The 16,641-nt window shown below is 48.9% G+C and overlaps 4 protein-coding genes across 4 annotated transcripts; 2 read left to right on the top strand and 2 right to left on the bottom strand.

Annotated features, from left to right (window-relative positions):
- Positions 1 to 180: 180 nt before the first annotated feature.
- N7447_009944 (uncharacterized protein) lies at positions 181 to 1,597 on the top strand (the record flags this gene model as incomplete). Its single annotated transcript, XM_057234206.1, has 6 exons — positions 181 to 358; positions 412 to 530; positions 584 to 645; positions 700 to 725; positions 783 to 1,132; positions 1,187 to 1,597. The coding sequence occupies 6 exons, from the start codon at positions 181 to 183 to the stop codon at positions 1,595 to 1,597; spliced, it is 1,146 nt and encodes a 381-aa protein (XP_057081490.1).
- A 1,494-nt stretch (positions 1,598 to 3,091) lies between these two features.
- On the top strand, positions 3,092 to 4,954 carry N7447_009943 (Glycoside hydrolase family 35; the record flags this gene model as incomplete). The annotated part of the gene is made up of 1 exon (XM_057234205.1): positions 3,092 to 4,954. One exon carries the CDS (start codon positions 3,092 to 3,094, stop codon positions 4,952 to 4,954), a length of 1,863 nt encoding a protein of 620 aa, XP_057081489.1.
- Positions 4,955 to 5,631: 677 nt separating this feature from the next.
- Positions 5,632 to 14,485, bottom strand: N7447_009942 (FMP27 family protein; the record flags this gene model as incomplete). Its single annotated transcript, XM_057234204.1, has 3 exons — positions 5,632 to 5,683; positions 5,743 to 5,843; positions 5,909 to 14,485. The coding sequence occupies 3 exons, from the start codon at positions 14,483 to 14,485 to the stop codon at positions 5,632 to 5,634; spliced, it is 8,730 nt and encodes a 2,909-aa protein (XP_057081488.1).
- Positions 14,486 to 15,278: 793 nt separating this feature from the next.
- On the bottom strand, positions 15,279 to 16,078 carry N7447_009941 (uncharacterized protein; the record flags this gene model as incomplete). Its single annotated transcript, XM_057234203.1, has 4 exons — positions 15,279 to 15,571; positions 15,632 to 15,748; positions 15,806 to 15,919; positions 16,000 to 16,078. 4 exons carry the CDS (start codon positions 16,076 to 16,078, stop codon positions 15,279 to 15,281), a joined length of 603 nt encoding a protein of 200 aa, XP_057081487.1.
- Positions 16,079 to 16,641: the final 563 nt, after the last annotated feature.

The following is a 16,641-nucleotide window of genomic DNA, read 5'->3' as shown; positions in this document are numbered from 1 at the left end:
TTGTTTCCGGCCAAGATTTCCTGGACTGAGATCACATTCGCCTCTTCACTTTTCTTGGATTCTTTCTCTCTGGAAACCCATTCAGATTTTAATATTATATACTCGCGATGTCCTAATAAACCCTTTCTTCGCCAAACTACCGCATGTCCCCCCGAACCTATCAACACTATCGCCACACCGATGGAAGAAGGAACCGTCCCAACACCCACCTCGGAGCCTCCTCCGCTCCCATACTCATTGCGCACGAGGAAGAAGTCGATCGCCATTTTCTGGACTATCTTTGTGGTTGATACCTTGGCTCAGCCATTGATTCTTTATTGGTGTCTTTGGTATCTCACAGATCTATCACCCAACTTGGGTATGTTGCGCGGATAAATACACCCGTTCAGATTGCTAATTTTGGGTGTGTAGTCTTCTCGATCGTCACCGCATCACTTGGAGGAGTTTCGGTCTTTGAATACTTCTATCGCCTTCATCATTTATTCCGCAAAAACTCCAACGCCCGACCGCTAAACTCTCGCGTATCATGGGTAGGTTTTGACCTGGGATTGATCATGGATCATTGACTGATATATCTCGGTAGCTGGATTTCTTCCAAATCAATTTCACCATCGTGTGGTTGATTCTGGCTGTCGAATTGGTCGTGTAAGTCTGGCACATCATGGAAGCAGGATGAACAATGAGCTAACAAGTTCGCAGTGGATCCGTTCCTGAACAACCATATGGTTAGAGCAACCAATTATCATATTGTTCCAACTGTCTCTTACTGACCGCTTAAACAGTGCGCCTCATCGCCATGGTCCTACCAACCGTCATGTTCTACTTCGGCTTCGTCTATCTTTCCCTCGACATTTTCCGTATGATGGGCTTCAAGGCTCCGTTCCGAATTTCTTCCACGCCCAAAGGCTCCGTTATGCCCACTGCATTGTACGCGCTTATTGAGGATGTGGTAGCAGTCGACGGTGGTGGTGGACAGATATACCGATATGCTCTCCGAAACCGATACCTATCGAGTCCTTATTTCCGCCGTATGCTCTTCGAAATGAACTGTTTCTGGAGTGGAGGATCTATTATCTTCGCCGCTGCCATTACCGCAGTTATCTTCACGGTTCAGGAAAACGTTGCATTCACGGTAAGCGGCAATGAATTTAATGTCAAATTGCAATCAGACTAACTTTAAATACAGTTGGGCTGGACCCTTCCGTTTGCCTGGGCTATTGTTTGGACCCTGATCACAATTCCCTGGGTTCAGAGTGACCTGCGGCGTGAGAAGAAGGCGTGGCAGGAAAACCGCGGACAAGGCGGCATCCGTTGGGTTGACGATATCAGCGCGCCCACTGCACGTACCCGTTTCGCGTCCGTTCAGGCCAACGTCTGGCCCTGGACTCATGGCAAGCAGAGCCCCCCCTCGACGCCATCCGAGCACACCGAGAAAATGCCTGATGTCCTCAGTGGGGTCTCCAATGGAGCTCATGATGGTCCTGACGATGCCTCCAGCAGTGCGCCTTATGCTGCACCTCACGTTACTGATGAAACTTACGATGAAGCAACTCTTGCCCCCAATGCCGAACCATCTACGGAGAAATTATCCGTGTAATATGTATGCGATGTTCTCATTTTGGTCTTTGGTTGCACATAAAATTGCATTTTGGGAGAGTTTTCTGGATTTTGACATTCTTTGGATTTTATTCTGCCGTGCAGGCTATTGCCGTCGTATATAGATACCCTCTATTTATTCTTTGGGGGGCATGAGGTTCTGTTTTTTTTTTTTCATCTAGACTTATTTTGGAACGCCTTTTACTCACCTTCGATCTCCATAAATAAAGATCTGTTCTCTTTGCTCTTCACTCATTCTTTGATTATGCCCAGCTACAATATCCTTCTGTTTTGCTTTCTTTAAAAAAAGAGCTTACTCTGCGAGCCTCTGAAAAGCCCCTGAACCCCGTTCTTAGTCAATCTCACGCATCGTCTATCTTGACCCTTGAGAAAGAAATATTGAACAAGCCCTCGGTGCTTCTGCAACCCCTTTGATTCAGGTTATGCCTGGCAAAGAGTATCCAAAGTCAATTCCAGCATTCTGCTTTTCAGCTTATTCGATACTTGCAATGTACAGAATGATTGCGTATCCATATTTAGCCCTTTCTGATTTCACTGGGAATATTACACCGATGGGCCTTGTCTCTCCACTCCGGAGAATTATAGATTTCACGCATGATTTCATCATCAAGCTGGTCAACTCATTTGGGATACTAGGTTGCTATTTTGTTCAACCGCTGTCAAGTATGTGCTATCGCTCTTAGTGGGCCCCAGGAGCGTCTAGATGAAAGATCAGCAGGGCCGCGAGTCTCCATAACATCGAATATTACAGGTTGATCCCCTAAAAAGAGTCTGCCACGTCGATCATCACGGGACTGGTATTAAATGGCAGTTCTATATACAACATATTGAACTTAACTTGATCAATTCATGCACTAATATTGTTTGATACTGGACATGGCGGGAACAGTGTGATAGTAATGGAACGGCGGAGCTACTGATTTAGCTTAGTTACGCTATATTTCCATCATACTAATGCTTATAACTATTTAAATCTATTTAAAAGCTGAAATTCGATCATATAAGCCCATCTTCGTGTGCATTCAAGGTTGGCTGTCGGGGATCTCAACACGTAGTCCATCCGAGAATGTAACCAAATATCTGAACTATGTTGTATGCTAGGCTTCAAGATATGGATAATTCCAGGTTTAAATTAGGTCAATGGTTGGGTAAATAAGCCTAGATTGCAAGATACACATGTAACCTAAGGATGTTGGCTACATACGCACGTACAGGAAACGATATGGAAGATCATCTCCCACCACGGAGATATAAAGCTGAGACTGATATATTGCATATTACTCCGGACACTATAATTTACTACCGTAACTCCAAGGCGCTACCTCCCCCACCCTGTGCGGGGGGATCTGCACTGTGCAATGTAGCAATCGGGTCGGATAACATCACATCGGATACGAGTTGCATGTTATGAACTTGGAGTTCATTATAAAATGCACTGCCACCTGTTAAAAAACAACAACCCATTCTTTCAGCCATGGAAAGATCTATCTCAAGATTTCTTCTTTTGGTCTTTGGCCTGTTGTCCGTAGCACGGGCAGCCGATCCATTCACCTACGACAATGACACTTTCATTCTTAATGGCGAGCCCTACCTCCTCCGGGGTGGCCAGATGGACCCGCAACACATCCCCCACGAACTGTGGCCCGATCGCCTCGAAAAGGCCCGCGGCATGGGCCTGAACACCATTTTCTCCTATGTGTTTTGGGATCAACTTGAGCCTAAACAAGGCGAGTGGGATAACACCGGCAACAACGACATCGCCAAGTACTTCCGACTTGCCAAGGAGAAGGGATTGAATGTGATTCTGCGGCCCGGCCCTTACGTCTGCGCTGAGCATGAATGGGGCGGTTTCCCCGCTTGGCTCAGCGAGATTCCGGGAATGGTTGTCCGTGACAACAACAAGCCTTTCCTGGATGCCTCCAAGGCTTTCATCGACCGTCTTGCAAAGGAGGTGGGTGATCTCCAGGTCACCAACGGAGGACCCATCTTGATGGTCCAGATTGAGAACGAGTATGGATCCTACGGAAGCGACCATGTGTACTTGAACGCATTGAAGGATATCTTCACAGCTGCGTTCGATGTACCCTTCTACACCAATGATGGTGGCACCGAGGCTATGCTCAAGGGCGGCCAGATCTCGGGTGTCTTGGCTGAGACGGACGGTGATGTTTATGAGGGATTCGCTGCTCGCGATAAATACGTTACCGATCCAACGAGTCTCGGACCCCAGCTTGATGGCGAATACTATATCACATGGCTCGACCAGTGGGCTAGCAATTATGTCCACAAGTCCAACGTCGGAAACAAGGAAGCGATCGATAAAATCACCACGGATGTCAAGTGGTTGTTGAACAACAATGGCTCATTCAATCTCTTCATGTTCCACGGTGGTACCAACTGGGGATTCCAAAATGGAGCTGACTGGGCCGATGCCCTGCAGCCCATCACTACGAGCTACGACTACGGTGCGCCCCTCGATGAAACAGGTCGGAGGACCGACATCTACCTTGAGATCCGTAAGACCATCGGTGCGATTGTCGGGGAAGACACCCTCCCCGCTCTTCCGGATGAGGAGCCATTGATTGAAATCCCATCCGTTAAACTTACCCCGTCTGTGGACATCTTTGATTCCCTCCCCGACGCCATCGAGAAAGAGTTCCCAGTCAACATGGAAGCCGTCGGACAGGCGACTGGACTAATTCTCTACCGACACGTCGTCACAACCCCCGTCAAGGGCGCAATCAAAACCGGCGATAAACCCCGTGATCGTATTCTCGTCTACGTTAACAAGAAGCGCGTCGGCGTGATCGACGGCACATACAAGACCCCGAACACCGTCAACCTAGATCTGAAAGAAAGCGATGTCCTCGATGTCCTCGTCGAGAACCTAGGACGCGTCAATTTCGGCGGCGAGATCGTGGATCAGCGCAAGGGAATCGTGGGCAATGTCACAGTTGGCGAAAGCGTTCTTTCCAAGTGGGCGATCTACCCATTGCCCTTGGCGACGCCGCCCAAGGCTACTGGCGAGACAACTCTGAAGCCCTCGGCTACTTCAGGCCCTGTCTTCTTCACCGGCACATTCGACTTGGATAAGGTGGGTGATACTTTCCTCGAGCTGCCGGACTGGACCAAGGGCGTTGTCTGGGTCAATGGAGTCAATTTGGGTCGCTACTGGATTGTGGGCCCGCAGCAATCGCTTTATCTTCCTTGGTGTTATCTTCGCAAGGGGGAGAACGAGATTACCGTTCTTGCTCTCGAGCCTACGGGAACTGACAGCGCCGTTCGTGGAGTCACCTCGCGTACCTGGGGAAATAACCCTGACCCGGATGCTCCATGAGATGGGGATATCAAGGTTCGGTGATAGGTCACAAATACATATAGGAATATTCCGAATGAAACACTACTTAAAGTACTTTTTCCTAACAAATTGCTGTTACACCCTGAATTAATATAAATTCTACCCCGCTGTAACTCTTCAATCCAACATTTGCCGATCAGTGGAGATCGGAGATTAGAGATTACGCTACAGTGTTTTGCTTTTTATCAGAGTATTTATGAGTTTAGTTGAATATGTAGCAATAGAGGAAATACTTTACAATATCTCTCTTGGTCTATATGGCCAAGAGGAAGCGGTGTATACATGTATAAAGAACAATAGCCACCTGTCCCAGCAAGAAAGATGTCGGTCAAAAGGATACTAAAAAAAATTGTAACGAAATGTCCCCTATCGCCTCTATGCCAATGTCCTCGGCCCAGGCAATAAAAACACAGATTTCTCCTCCATAAACCGAAAAAAATAATAATAATAATAAACATGAGATAACGCCTATGTACGACCCGTTGCAGGTAGAGGGTATCTAGGAGACACGAGGAGCCTGGTAGGAATAAAAAGGTGATAGTGTACAAAGAAAGGATCACAGGGGTTTTAAAAGGGTGTAGAGGTATTAGGCCAGATAGAAAGGGAGAGAAAGAGAAAGAAGAAAGAGGGATATAGTGCAAGATAAAGCAAAGCGATCATTTCCGGAATGTCAGCTTCCGGCCGATGTTGCGAATTGTTTTGATGTGACTATACTCGAGTCAGTTGCTTCGCCTTGGTAATAAGTGACTCGGAACCGGGATCCATACCTGTCATCCTGATCACTCTTGCCGGATCGAATCGTAGTCACGGTGTGACCAGAAGTCATCGGCCTCTCGGGTGTAGGGGGATTGACAAATCGACGCGATGCCTAATTATTCTGTGTTAGCATTCGAGAACATTCACGGTGAAACGATGAGACAAAAGATCACGAACCTCCCAGCGAGAATCCACATCCACCTCACTAGCGGACCGTGAGTCGTGGATGGTGGGATCTGAATAATTTACAGCGTGAATGTCTGAACTCAATGAGGTAGACCTAGCCAATGGCGAGGCATTCGACTGCATGGATTTGCGTGAGCGTGACTCCGAGTAATCACTGTTAGAGTCGTAGCTGGCCACACTCAGGGCTTGGCTACTGGTCGAGTTGATCAGGCTGGATGTATTGGGCAGGAGTTGAGACGATGACGCAATTTCACGGAAACGCTTCTGTTGCTGCTTTGAGGGTCGGTGGTGGGAGAACTTGTTACCAAGGATGGCAGGGGCGTGTGAGATAAGGGCTTTGATCACGTCTTTCTTGAGACGCAGAGCGAGATCCAAATTGGACCATGTCTTGTTGCCGTACTCGAGAACGGGAAGGCGGAAAACAAAATCATGGAGATCCTCCAAGTTGTGATCTCCTTTGCCCTTGTAGCTCAGGCAGAGGACCACATCATTCACCTTCACATGTGCAAGGGTCATGAAATTGGAGGCGCGGGATATCATTTGGGACAGGTCGTCGGTTGGCGTTGTGGATTTACCGCTCTTGTTGGATCCTTTGCCCATTCCGAACTTCTTGCGGCTGTCTTCGCCAGCACTGTGGCTAGACAGGGATCTTTCAGTCGGCTGTTTGGTCAACATCCGCAGACTATCTGCAGACTTCTTTTTGCTGAGACCACCAGTCGTGGCAGGACGGCCCGTTTTGCGCGCGGTCTCTGATACACCCAATCGGTTACTATCTTGGTAGAGAGGTGTCATCGCAAGGCCCTTCAGATGGCCTGAGCGATTACGCGACTTGGTCTCGTCTGAAAGGGACAGTGTAGGCTGGAGTCGTAGTTCAATGGCGCCCGGTCCCTTGGAGATGGCGAGACTGTCCATAGACGAGCTATCACCATCGATACTTGTTGAGCGTGTCAGCGGCGTGCCACTTGAGCCTTCATCGTCGTCTTCCTCATCCGAGCATTCATCAAACAACTTCATGTTCTTGATCATGAAAGGTGAGAAGCCACCAGCCTCGAAGGCGCTAGAGCCCACGTTGGGGAAAATGTATTCGAAAACTTTCTGGCCTAGCTCACGTTCGAGCTGAATCTTGAGCGGAAACAATGAAACTTCGAAGTTGTCAAGCACGGGGATACCAGCAACAGCCTCCAGCATGTGCCATTTGACGCGCAACATGAAGTCGTCCAGGGTGCGTGCGCCGTCGAGGTAAGGTGCGATAATTTGAGGGTAGATGGCATCTGGAAGTAAGTTCAATCCGAATAGTCGCTCGATGGATACCAGATTGTGGTTCGAGCCATCAGTATTGTCGGTTCGTTCGTACGAAGCATTGCGCAACTGGAACTCAATCAGGGGCTCGGAGGCCTCCTTCATCAGGTGCCACACAACCTCACTCGCCGATATGCTCCAGCGTAGTATGCCTTGGGCACCGGCTGCCCTGGACGAACTTGGTTCCATTCGCCGTTGGGAAGTTGTGATTGCCTTCATCATGAAGAAAAGCTCATCCTCGCATTGACACAAGTCGCGTTCGAGAGCCAGCCGATCTTCCCAACCCTGTTTGTCCAGAAACTTAGCGTTGATCTGGAAGTACTCTTTAATTTCTTCCAACTGGCGAATGCGTGCTTGAAGCTTGAACACCATTTCCGGGGCGCCACGAAGATCACTGAAGTCGGAAGTGAGCATGATCCTCTCCAAGCGCTCATTTCGGACCTTTTCGAGTGGCTCGCTGTAGAGCATGAGATCTAGGACAATGATGTACATGGAATAGTACTCTGCAGAATCACAAATCGCGCGGAAATGAGGGAAGTCGACACTGATCGAGTCTATGCGGTCTTCTTGGTCGTCGGGATGAGGCCCTTGCTGACCCGTTGCAACCTCTTCGTTATACTTGAGGCGGAGGTTGTTGAACTTGTCGTAACGCAGGGTAGCAGAAGTCTTTTGCACAATACGAGAGAATCCAAATGGATTCAACTCGAAATCGAACATGGCTTCCAAGGTCAACCACGGCGGCCACGCTGATCCAGGCGTGTTTCCGTACTTATTGCCAGCGTAGAATTGCAAGTTCGCCATCAATTTCTTCTGTGTTGCAACGAAGAACTGGGCACCGTCCATTTCGAGGAAGAAACGGCGCTGTATCAAACCGCTGACATCGTCCGCAACACGCGCTTTATCCATGATTGATACGACCTTGAGTTCCATGCCTTTAGCGGCAACAAGCAAGACCGACTTCTGGTTCTTTTCACTGAGAAGCTGGATTTGGGGCGCGATGAGACGCAAGTGGTAGCTGTTCTGGGGAGTGAATTCCGGCACGATATTCTCACTCGAATTGTCCGAATTGGAAGACGATTGGGGGTTCGAATCTGATTGGAGGTTCGAATCTGATTGGGGGTTCGAGTCCGGTGGCTCATGCTCTGCGACATTCACGAAGCGCTTGGCATCATTCAGCAACTGTGCAATGCGTTCGTCAACCTCCTCCTGGCCCTCATCGTTGTATGAGCTTCGGGTATGCGTCTTAGACATTTTAGACTGCTTGCGCTTGTTCTTGTCTTGTTCCTCCACGATATCAAGGATGAATTTGACAGCGCGGCGAGACATGTAGTAAACAAATCCACGCCGTTGGCTCACTTGGTGACTGTACCGCAAGATGATGTTGCGCAGCGAATTGTTCCATTTGAGCTGCACGTTGTGGATCATGAAACGATTGTTGAAATCACTAGAGAATTCATCATTACCCTGCGAGTAAAGTCCATCCATGCCTGAAGAACGGCCATCGGTTGTGGACTCGGCATATCGGCCTGTGTGTCCTGTTCGGGCAGAAGCATTGCTGGGGGCAACATTTTTGCCAAGTGTGCCAACTGGCGTCCGCTCGTCGCGTGAGATGTGCCTCTCAAGACGATTGAGAGTTGTTGTCAAGAACTTGCGTCGTCTTGTCAAAGATTCGGACTGGCGAAGGAATATCTCATGCTCAGCTTTCAGGTCTACATTGCTGTCCACCTCTCTCATGAGCTTGAGTTCCATTTCGCCAATTGTGCGTTCAAAATTGCGAATTTGTGCCTCGACTGTTGCAAGGCGGTCTTTGACCAACTCAATCTGAACACGGCGAGGATCGTTGGTTTCAGACATGACACACTCGTGGGTCGGTTCATATCCAAAAGTACTGTAGCCCGTTTCGTCGGGTCCAATGTCGCAATGGTCTGTGTTGCGTGTGTAGGTGAAGCGCGGGGTAAAGGCCAAAGGTAATATCTGGGTACGAGGGTTCGACTCCTGTGGAAGGATCCAGTCCGGCTCCACGAAATCATCCATGTCGACCCAGTCCAAGTTGTGATCGGGGATTGTGAACCGAGACAAGTCAACAGATGCAACAGGTTGCTGGAAGGAAGAGAGTATGTCATCTCTGTTGCGCTCAACATCTTCCGCGGTTGTGCCTTCGATGCTGGCGGACACGGCGCGGAAGTCTGCAGATTGCATATCAATTTGGGCTTGATTAATACGCATCGCACTCGTCCTAGTCTGCTTTAAACGGCCCCCGGTATGTGTTTTGATCTGCTCGCGACGTTGATGAATATCAAGTTTCAAGCAATCAAGGCGAACCTTTAGGCCCGTGGCCGTAACAACTCTCTCTGCGTAATCTTCGCGGTCCTTATGTTTGTATATGTGGGCCACAAATAGTGGTGCGAGAAGAATCTTGTATTTGACAGTCGCCAAATGACGATTGAACTTCTTGCTCGTCTTTGTGACTCCTGGCCAGAGCGGTCCTTGACGAACAGGAAGCGACATTACGCCCGAGAAAAGAGACCACCAATTGAAGAAGTGGGTGAAGAATCGTGGTGTGAGATGAATAGTGTTGTAACTCGAAGATGGTTGAACATTGTCGACAGACCAGTTTCTGTTCTGCGGTGCAATGATCGAGACAGACAAGTGGATGTGGTCACTCCGGAAGCCACGATAAGCATCGTAATTAATACGCTCAGCAGGTTTGATGAATTTAGGGTTCTTAAGAATGACCTCGTAATGGGGTTTGAAAGAGAAAGACCTCTCATCATTCTCAACATCCCGCTCGAAGACGAGACCTGCTGCCCATTTAACATCGCCAGAGAGCTTCATGATAACCTTCTTGAAGTGAGCGGCGTTCTTTTGCTCGCTGGATGCAGAACTGCTGTCCAACACCTCTGTATTTGCCTCGTTTGCATAACGTGCTTCGACGCTGTAGTCGGGAATAGCAAGCACGTATTCGCCACTCGTAACAGTCATGAATTCCATAGGATTGTCACCAGTGTTGAGATCCAATTTGACGTCTCTGCGCCAGCACATGACAAAGCCGCTTCCAAAGCCGGTCACGACATATGGATCACGAGAGCCCTTAAGCCGCAGATGTACATCGCCATCTTCCTTCCAGAGAACCCTGATCCGGGAATGAAAGCTGAGTCGGATCTTGTCCCAGAAGCCCACCCGCTCCGAAGGATCAATTTCAGCCTTGGTGAAACCCTCAATGATTTTCATCATATCTTGAATGACAGGCTGGTACGAGACACCCCATGAGATGCTAGTTGGCAAGCTTGTGTTTATCTCGATGACAGGGTCTGAGTAGGTCTTGACCGGTGTGACAGAACGCCAGACGGCAATCTTGAACGGATCGCGGGGAGATCCGTCAGGCCCTTCAGATGCAGGAACAAGTTCCACTTCAACCTGTCTTGCGGAATCATGGTCACGCCATTCTTCTGCAATGACGAAGTTTGTCCGCAAAGACCAGCTGGGAAGTCTTGGGGACTGCCCTGGGCGCAGAGCTGGAATGTGCAAAAAGTCTAGAGGATAGTCGCGTAAGTTGACGCGTGCTTCGCCCATTTCCAGGTTGAAGCTCATTGGGATAAGCAGGCCGTATTGCATAGACATGGGCATTCCCTTTCCGATTCGGTTCAAATAGCTGGGGAACTCCTCGATGGGGAATGAGGGCTTGTCAATAACAAGATTGACATCACTGATCAGAGCTGACATCAGACCTGGTCTGTTCGGAATGGCAAGAATGGTTTCGGTCTCCTTCACGTCCGGAGGAGGTTCGTCTGCACCAGAGAATAGGTTTCGAACTTCTTTGATAGAAGTGCCCTGGAACATGAGAGCTGTATCTATCTTCTCTTTCCAGACTTGAGCATTGTACTGTTGAAGTCGGCCCCAAGCGGCATCCACGGATATCTTTTGCTCTGATGAGAGACAGGTCGCGCCATCGGTATTATAGCGGTATCTCCGACCTCTCCCACGTTCCTGGGCGCTAGATCTCGGCCGTTCATCAACACTCCTGCTTCGCCTTGTATCTTGGCTGGTTCGCTCGCTACGCAATGTCCGATGGCTCGATTTGGCTCGTAACCGGGACGTGGCGCGCCGCTGGTCAGATTCCCTGACTTTTTCGGATTTCAAGTTGAAAGCATCTTCCCGGGCCAGCCGCTGAGTCTGTTCGATCAGGCCAACCCGATAAATGCAACCCAGTTTCCACTCAAATCCATCATCCTCGAGCTCGAAGAGCAACGCTTTGCTGCGAAGTGATATCCTGGGTACCTTCTTCGGGCCTTCTGGCTCTCTCTTAGAGCCAAATTCTTTGCACCCACTCGCGAAGCGATGATGCAGTTGTTTGAAAGCCTTGGAAGTGTTGATCAGGTTATCAAAAATGCGGTGCATCACCATGTGATGAGGTACACCAATGCGGATGAAGTCTGTCCATATATCAATTGATTTTTCTTCAACCAAAGTATTGCCATGTTTCATTTTCATCTTTCGGAAATCCAGCCTGACATTGTTCATACTGCCGATTCTTGCCCAAATACCCTTGAGCTTGGGTGCCTCTGCGTGGAAGCGAACGAGATTGGCTTTAACATGAGGGGTAGACAAACGTTGAGAAGTACCGGATAATCCATAGATCTGAATCATTATTTGAGGATCATTCGGCAAGGTCGCTTTAAGCTGCACAACTGTTGCCTTGACGTCATAGGTGACCAACTCCTTCTTTGGAGACCATCGGTATGCGGGAGGCGGTGGTAGCGATATGCTTGCAGGCTCCCTGGGCTTGCTTTCAGCAGACTGTGGGTGTTTTTGCGGCGGTGTGAGCACGTCTTGGATCACGGAAACGGCAACACCAACACAGTAGAACCGGTACAGTGAGTATTGAAGGTAAACGCCCTTGAACACGGAGGTGACATGCAGCACCGGTCCGAGGCGATCACTGTGGGTGCTCAGTGCAATCTCAAATCGAGGCAACGAGAAGAATGGCTCGGGTTCCAGATAATCTTCCGACTCAATAACAAAGCCATCGAAACCACGTGCGTGGAAAGCCAGTCGCCGGCCATCTGAAGCGCCGCGTTGGGTGTGAGTGGCCTTGGGAGGCGAGGTTGGGGGGAATCGGAAAGGCGATTCATCGCCGATGGTGGAATAGCTAGGAGTACGTCGCCTGGTAATGCTACCAACATGTTTCTCTGTTTTCTGAGCTTTGTATTCCGCTGTCCACGATTGTAACTGCAGAGAGACACCACGAGATATATCAGAGACGGTGCTGTCCACCCCAGCGATTTCCACACTGGACCCTGTGGCTTCAAACTGAAATTGGAGTAGCCATGCGGGCACTTGTCTCAACACGCTTGTCTTTCGTTCATTTGCCGGCATTGGTACCCGCTTCTGGGATTCCATCTGGGTGATGAATTGCTGCAAAACTTCGCGGATTCCACGGTTTACTTCCCCATCAATCATGTGGACCGAACACTCGTGAAGACTTCCTGAGGCGATCACACAGACCTCTGGGGTGGCATTCAGATGGACCTTCAGCTCCAAATTCTCGTTTGTGAGCAGGTTGTGTTTGTTCCCTGCTGGAGTCTGGTAATAAAATTTGTGGGAGGCGACCCGGTAAATGGAGGATAGAGAATAGTGGGCACCGCCTTCGGATGAATGAGAGGATTCGCTATCGAGTGAAATGGAGGATATCGAGGAGATGATGAGATTGTAATCATCGGGAGTACCAGACTCTTTCTCGATTGGGAGAACAAACCGAATCACAGGTTCGTGAACAGAAAGCTTGATAGTTGCCTTTGGAAGTAATCGAGAAATTAAGCGACGATTATCTTGCTTCTTTCCTCGAGGAGAGGAAGCTCGGTTTTGTACCAGCTTGAGAAGCCTCGAAACATGTTGCGGTTGGAGATCAACCGCGGGCGATGTGACGACTAAATTTGCGAACAGGACATTTGTGTTTCGCTCTTCGGCGTTCTCATCGTCAAAGGCGCTCACGGTCTTCGAGGGTAGTGTGGTTTTGATGGTTGTTGTAGCCATGGGGATGTATAGAATGTTATCAGTCTCGCCCGATTCATCACCTAAGCTGACTGAAAGAGAGATAGCGGCCAGAAGAGCCTGGTGGGCGACATCATTCCGCTGGAAATACATGCGATGTTCCGGGCTCTTTGGGTCCATCCGATGAAGATCAATTCCAAGCTCATGTGATACCACATTCAGATACACGGGGGTTTGTCCTGCAGACAGAGACTGGATACCCTTTGAGACACGGAAGAAGCTCATGGCGATCTGTATCTCCTGTATACCACGAAGTAATGAGCTTGCAAAGTCCTTTGAATCCGCCACAGTCTGTACAATGGAATTGTCTCTGCTTCCGGGCTTGTCGAGTTCATCCACGAAATCAGCAAATGATATTCCATCATTGGTCTCAATAGTCGATGGCCCTTGTGTGGATTTCTTGGCCTGCTTGATGCGCTGCAAAATCGTGCGGACATCATCGTATGGAATATGCATACGTCCAATTTTAATGGCCACCGAAGCGTCTCTGAGTCCATCCAAATCCTTGTGAAGAAGTCCATGGAGGTTCATGCCCACGTTATCCAATATCTCGGTGGGCTCCCGGCCGTCGACATTGAGTAAAACATTTTTAGCATTCATAATCCACTCGGCTGGGCGTTGGTCTCGCGACATATCCTTCTTGCGACGAAATAGCTTGCCCCGTTCCACCATCTTACTCCGTGTGTCGACTGAAAGGGAGAGCGATCCGACCTGAATCTGGCCGGCATTGACATAGTGTACAGTTGTGTTGATAGCAGTCAGGTCCACGAGAGCCAACCAATTGATCTGCCGGTGTAGCCGCTTGACATGATCCTTGATTCGTGTTAACGTCCTCCAAGTTTTGCTTCTTCCGTCAGGTTCGGGCGCGGCGCAGGTCTCGGGTGGGCTGGAGGGACCAGGAGTCTCCGATGTGCCGCGGGGTGCTTCACGTTTTCCTTGCCCCAGATTCGTCGAGTCCACGGTAATCTTCAGTTCTGTCAACCGAATGCTGATCCATGTTGGCTGGACAAATGACGAGGGATGCAATGCGAGTCCGATGCCGCGAATTTCAATATGTATTCCTTCTCTCGGGGTGTACGCGATTCGACGTAGCGAAAAGTAGCCGATCCGTTGAATGGAGATGCCCGTCGCGATCCGGACGATGGCGAAGATGAAAAAAGACGAGAGGTAGAGGAGGAGGAATCCCACGAGAATCGATGTCGGGTTAAAGAGTGTCATCGCGGTTTGCGATCAGCAGTGGGCTGATCTCAGACAGGCAGTGTCGACTTGCACATGAGGGTATGTCGGATCGGGATTCAAGCTGTTGTTAGATCCCCCGGTCTCTACTGTCCGTCTGGTTGGAATCAGTGATTCCAGACTCCAGAACAGCAGCGACTTTGTCCATCAAAGTCTCAGTAGTAGGAGCACTGCAGGCTGATTCGAATCAAATGAGTGTAGGCGAATCATGCCGGGGGAGAACTCAAGGGTAAGGGAGAATGAGAGAGTGGGCTTCCGGACAGGTCGGAGGAACCAAAAAAAGCGGAACGCTAGTTATTTCTCTCTCGAAACCGGCTTCTTTTACATTAATTGTTCTGGCCTTTTGGTCTTTTTCTTCTTTATTCATTATAAGCCTATTATACATGTGTATTTCAATCTGTTACTCCGTACAATGTTCAAATGTTAATATAGTTGTTTCAAATGTGATCGACATGCGACCCAAAGGATTCCAAGGTTCAGGGGAGATCATCCTGTCAGCCCTGGAGACTTCTCCTATCGTAAGCTGAGTGGCTTGACTGACTCGATATTCATGATTCTTGGCTTTTTCTCTCTTTCTTCCACTTTCTCTTTGTCTCTTATCATACAATAATTTACATTTCCCGTATCACGTGTCCTTTCAAATGTACTTTGACACATGCAATGCTTCCAATTGTCCGTGCACTTCAAAAGATAGCAGATACCCCATCGTCCAAACCTTGCGTCGGTGGTCACACCACTGCTAAGCTCGGTGCTTAGACGGTGTATCTAGACAGCGTTACTTTGAGCTTGAATCGGGGATCGGTCGAGATTTCTCCAGTTCCTGGATCTTGTCATCAAGAAGAGCAATCTCAGCCTCAATGCTAAGCAGCTTTTCACTCAACATCTCCCTGTATTCTTCGTCAGATAGTGAACGGAGTGGAATCCATTTAGAGTCAGCCATTCGCTGCATCAGAGGTTTTGATGTCTTGAGTGCATTTTCCATTTGCCAGGCGTCCACTCGGTTGAAGACGCTCTGACCGCAGTAGCCGAGTAAGGAGAAAATGATAGCCCCCGGAACCAGCCGGCCTCCTGTATGATTTGGTTAGACACGGTGCCCGCAAGATGTGCTTTCGGTGCGGAATACGATACCCATCAACTTCGTTACACTTCCGCCGGCAATGCCACCGCATACAGCACTCGCGTACGTGCGCTCCTTCGGCGAGGCTTTATCTTGATAATGATGTTTAATGACGTTGCTTCGCAGCCCTATTCCATGATCAAAGTTAGACATCCACGATATAAACATAGGGTGTCTCCACATACACCAAAAGGCCGAGCCGCATGCAAACCAGTGTATGCCACATGACAACGAATGGATCATGGGATTGGGAGATCGGATAACTCCAGCGGCTCCTCCATAAATCAGACCAGCAGTTCCTAGTTGAGAAATCAGCACTTTATCTTCAAGGACTCATTGTGTCTGTATCCAACCAATACTGTGAAGGACAGATACTAACCGCTGATGGCTCCAACTTTGCCTGCAGATAGGAGGGCGTGGGACTGAAAGTCCTGCACATAGTTGTTTTGGTCACCCATCTTTTATTCAAACTGAAAGATGCATGAGTTCAAATGTCATGGAGTGGTAATTTACAATCGAAGCACTCATCGAAGCAGCAATCCCAGTCAGAAAGAATATAGTCACGTGTCCCAGTTGATGTGCCTGGATTATGTAATATTCTCGCCCCTGGGGCCCTGGACGAATTAGGGCATAAACAACAAGGCTAAAATTGGTATAAAAAACAATTTAGTGGTTTACTTATGTTTTGTATTCTTGTTGTAGGGATTGCGACTGGCTTTGTTTAAGTCTGTTGAAGAAAAATGGCGGACGAAGAGGGTGAAGATTCATAGATATATCCCCACATTGCAAATGTCCAGCAGATGATCGCCTGCAAGACAGGCAGCCCCACGATCTTTATTTTCCCCTCAAACTGTTGTTATTCATTCCTACTGACTCGAAGACCAACTCTCCACTTTGACATGAGGTGTAATATCTAGAAGCCACCTATGACTACACCAAAAGGCTTAACCATTAATGTCAAGGCTCGGATCTCTATTTACGCTAGCTTGCAATGTTATTGCATTCTTGTCATACAAAGGTT

Source organism: Penicillium robsamsonii (genome assembly GCF_028829455.1).
Source record: "Penicillium robsamsonii strain IBT 29466 chromosome Unknown utg000006l_segment0_segment0, whole genome shotgun sequence".
Taxonomy (NCBI): Eukaryota; Fungi; Ascomycota; class Eurotiomycetes; order Eurotiales; family Aspergillaceae; genus Penicillium; species Penicillium robsamsonii.
The sequence above is the reverse complement of the archived record's forward strand: the minus strand, read 5'-3'. Positions and strand labels throughout refer to the sequence as shown.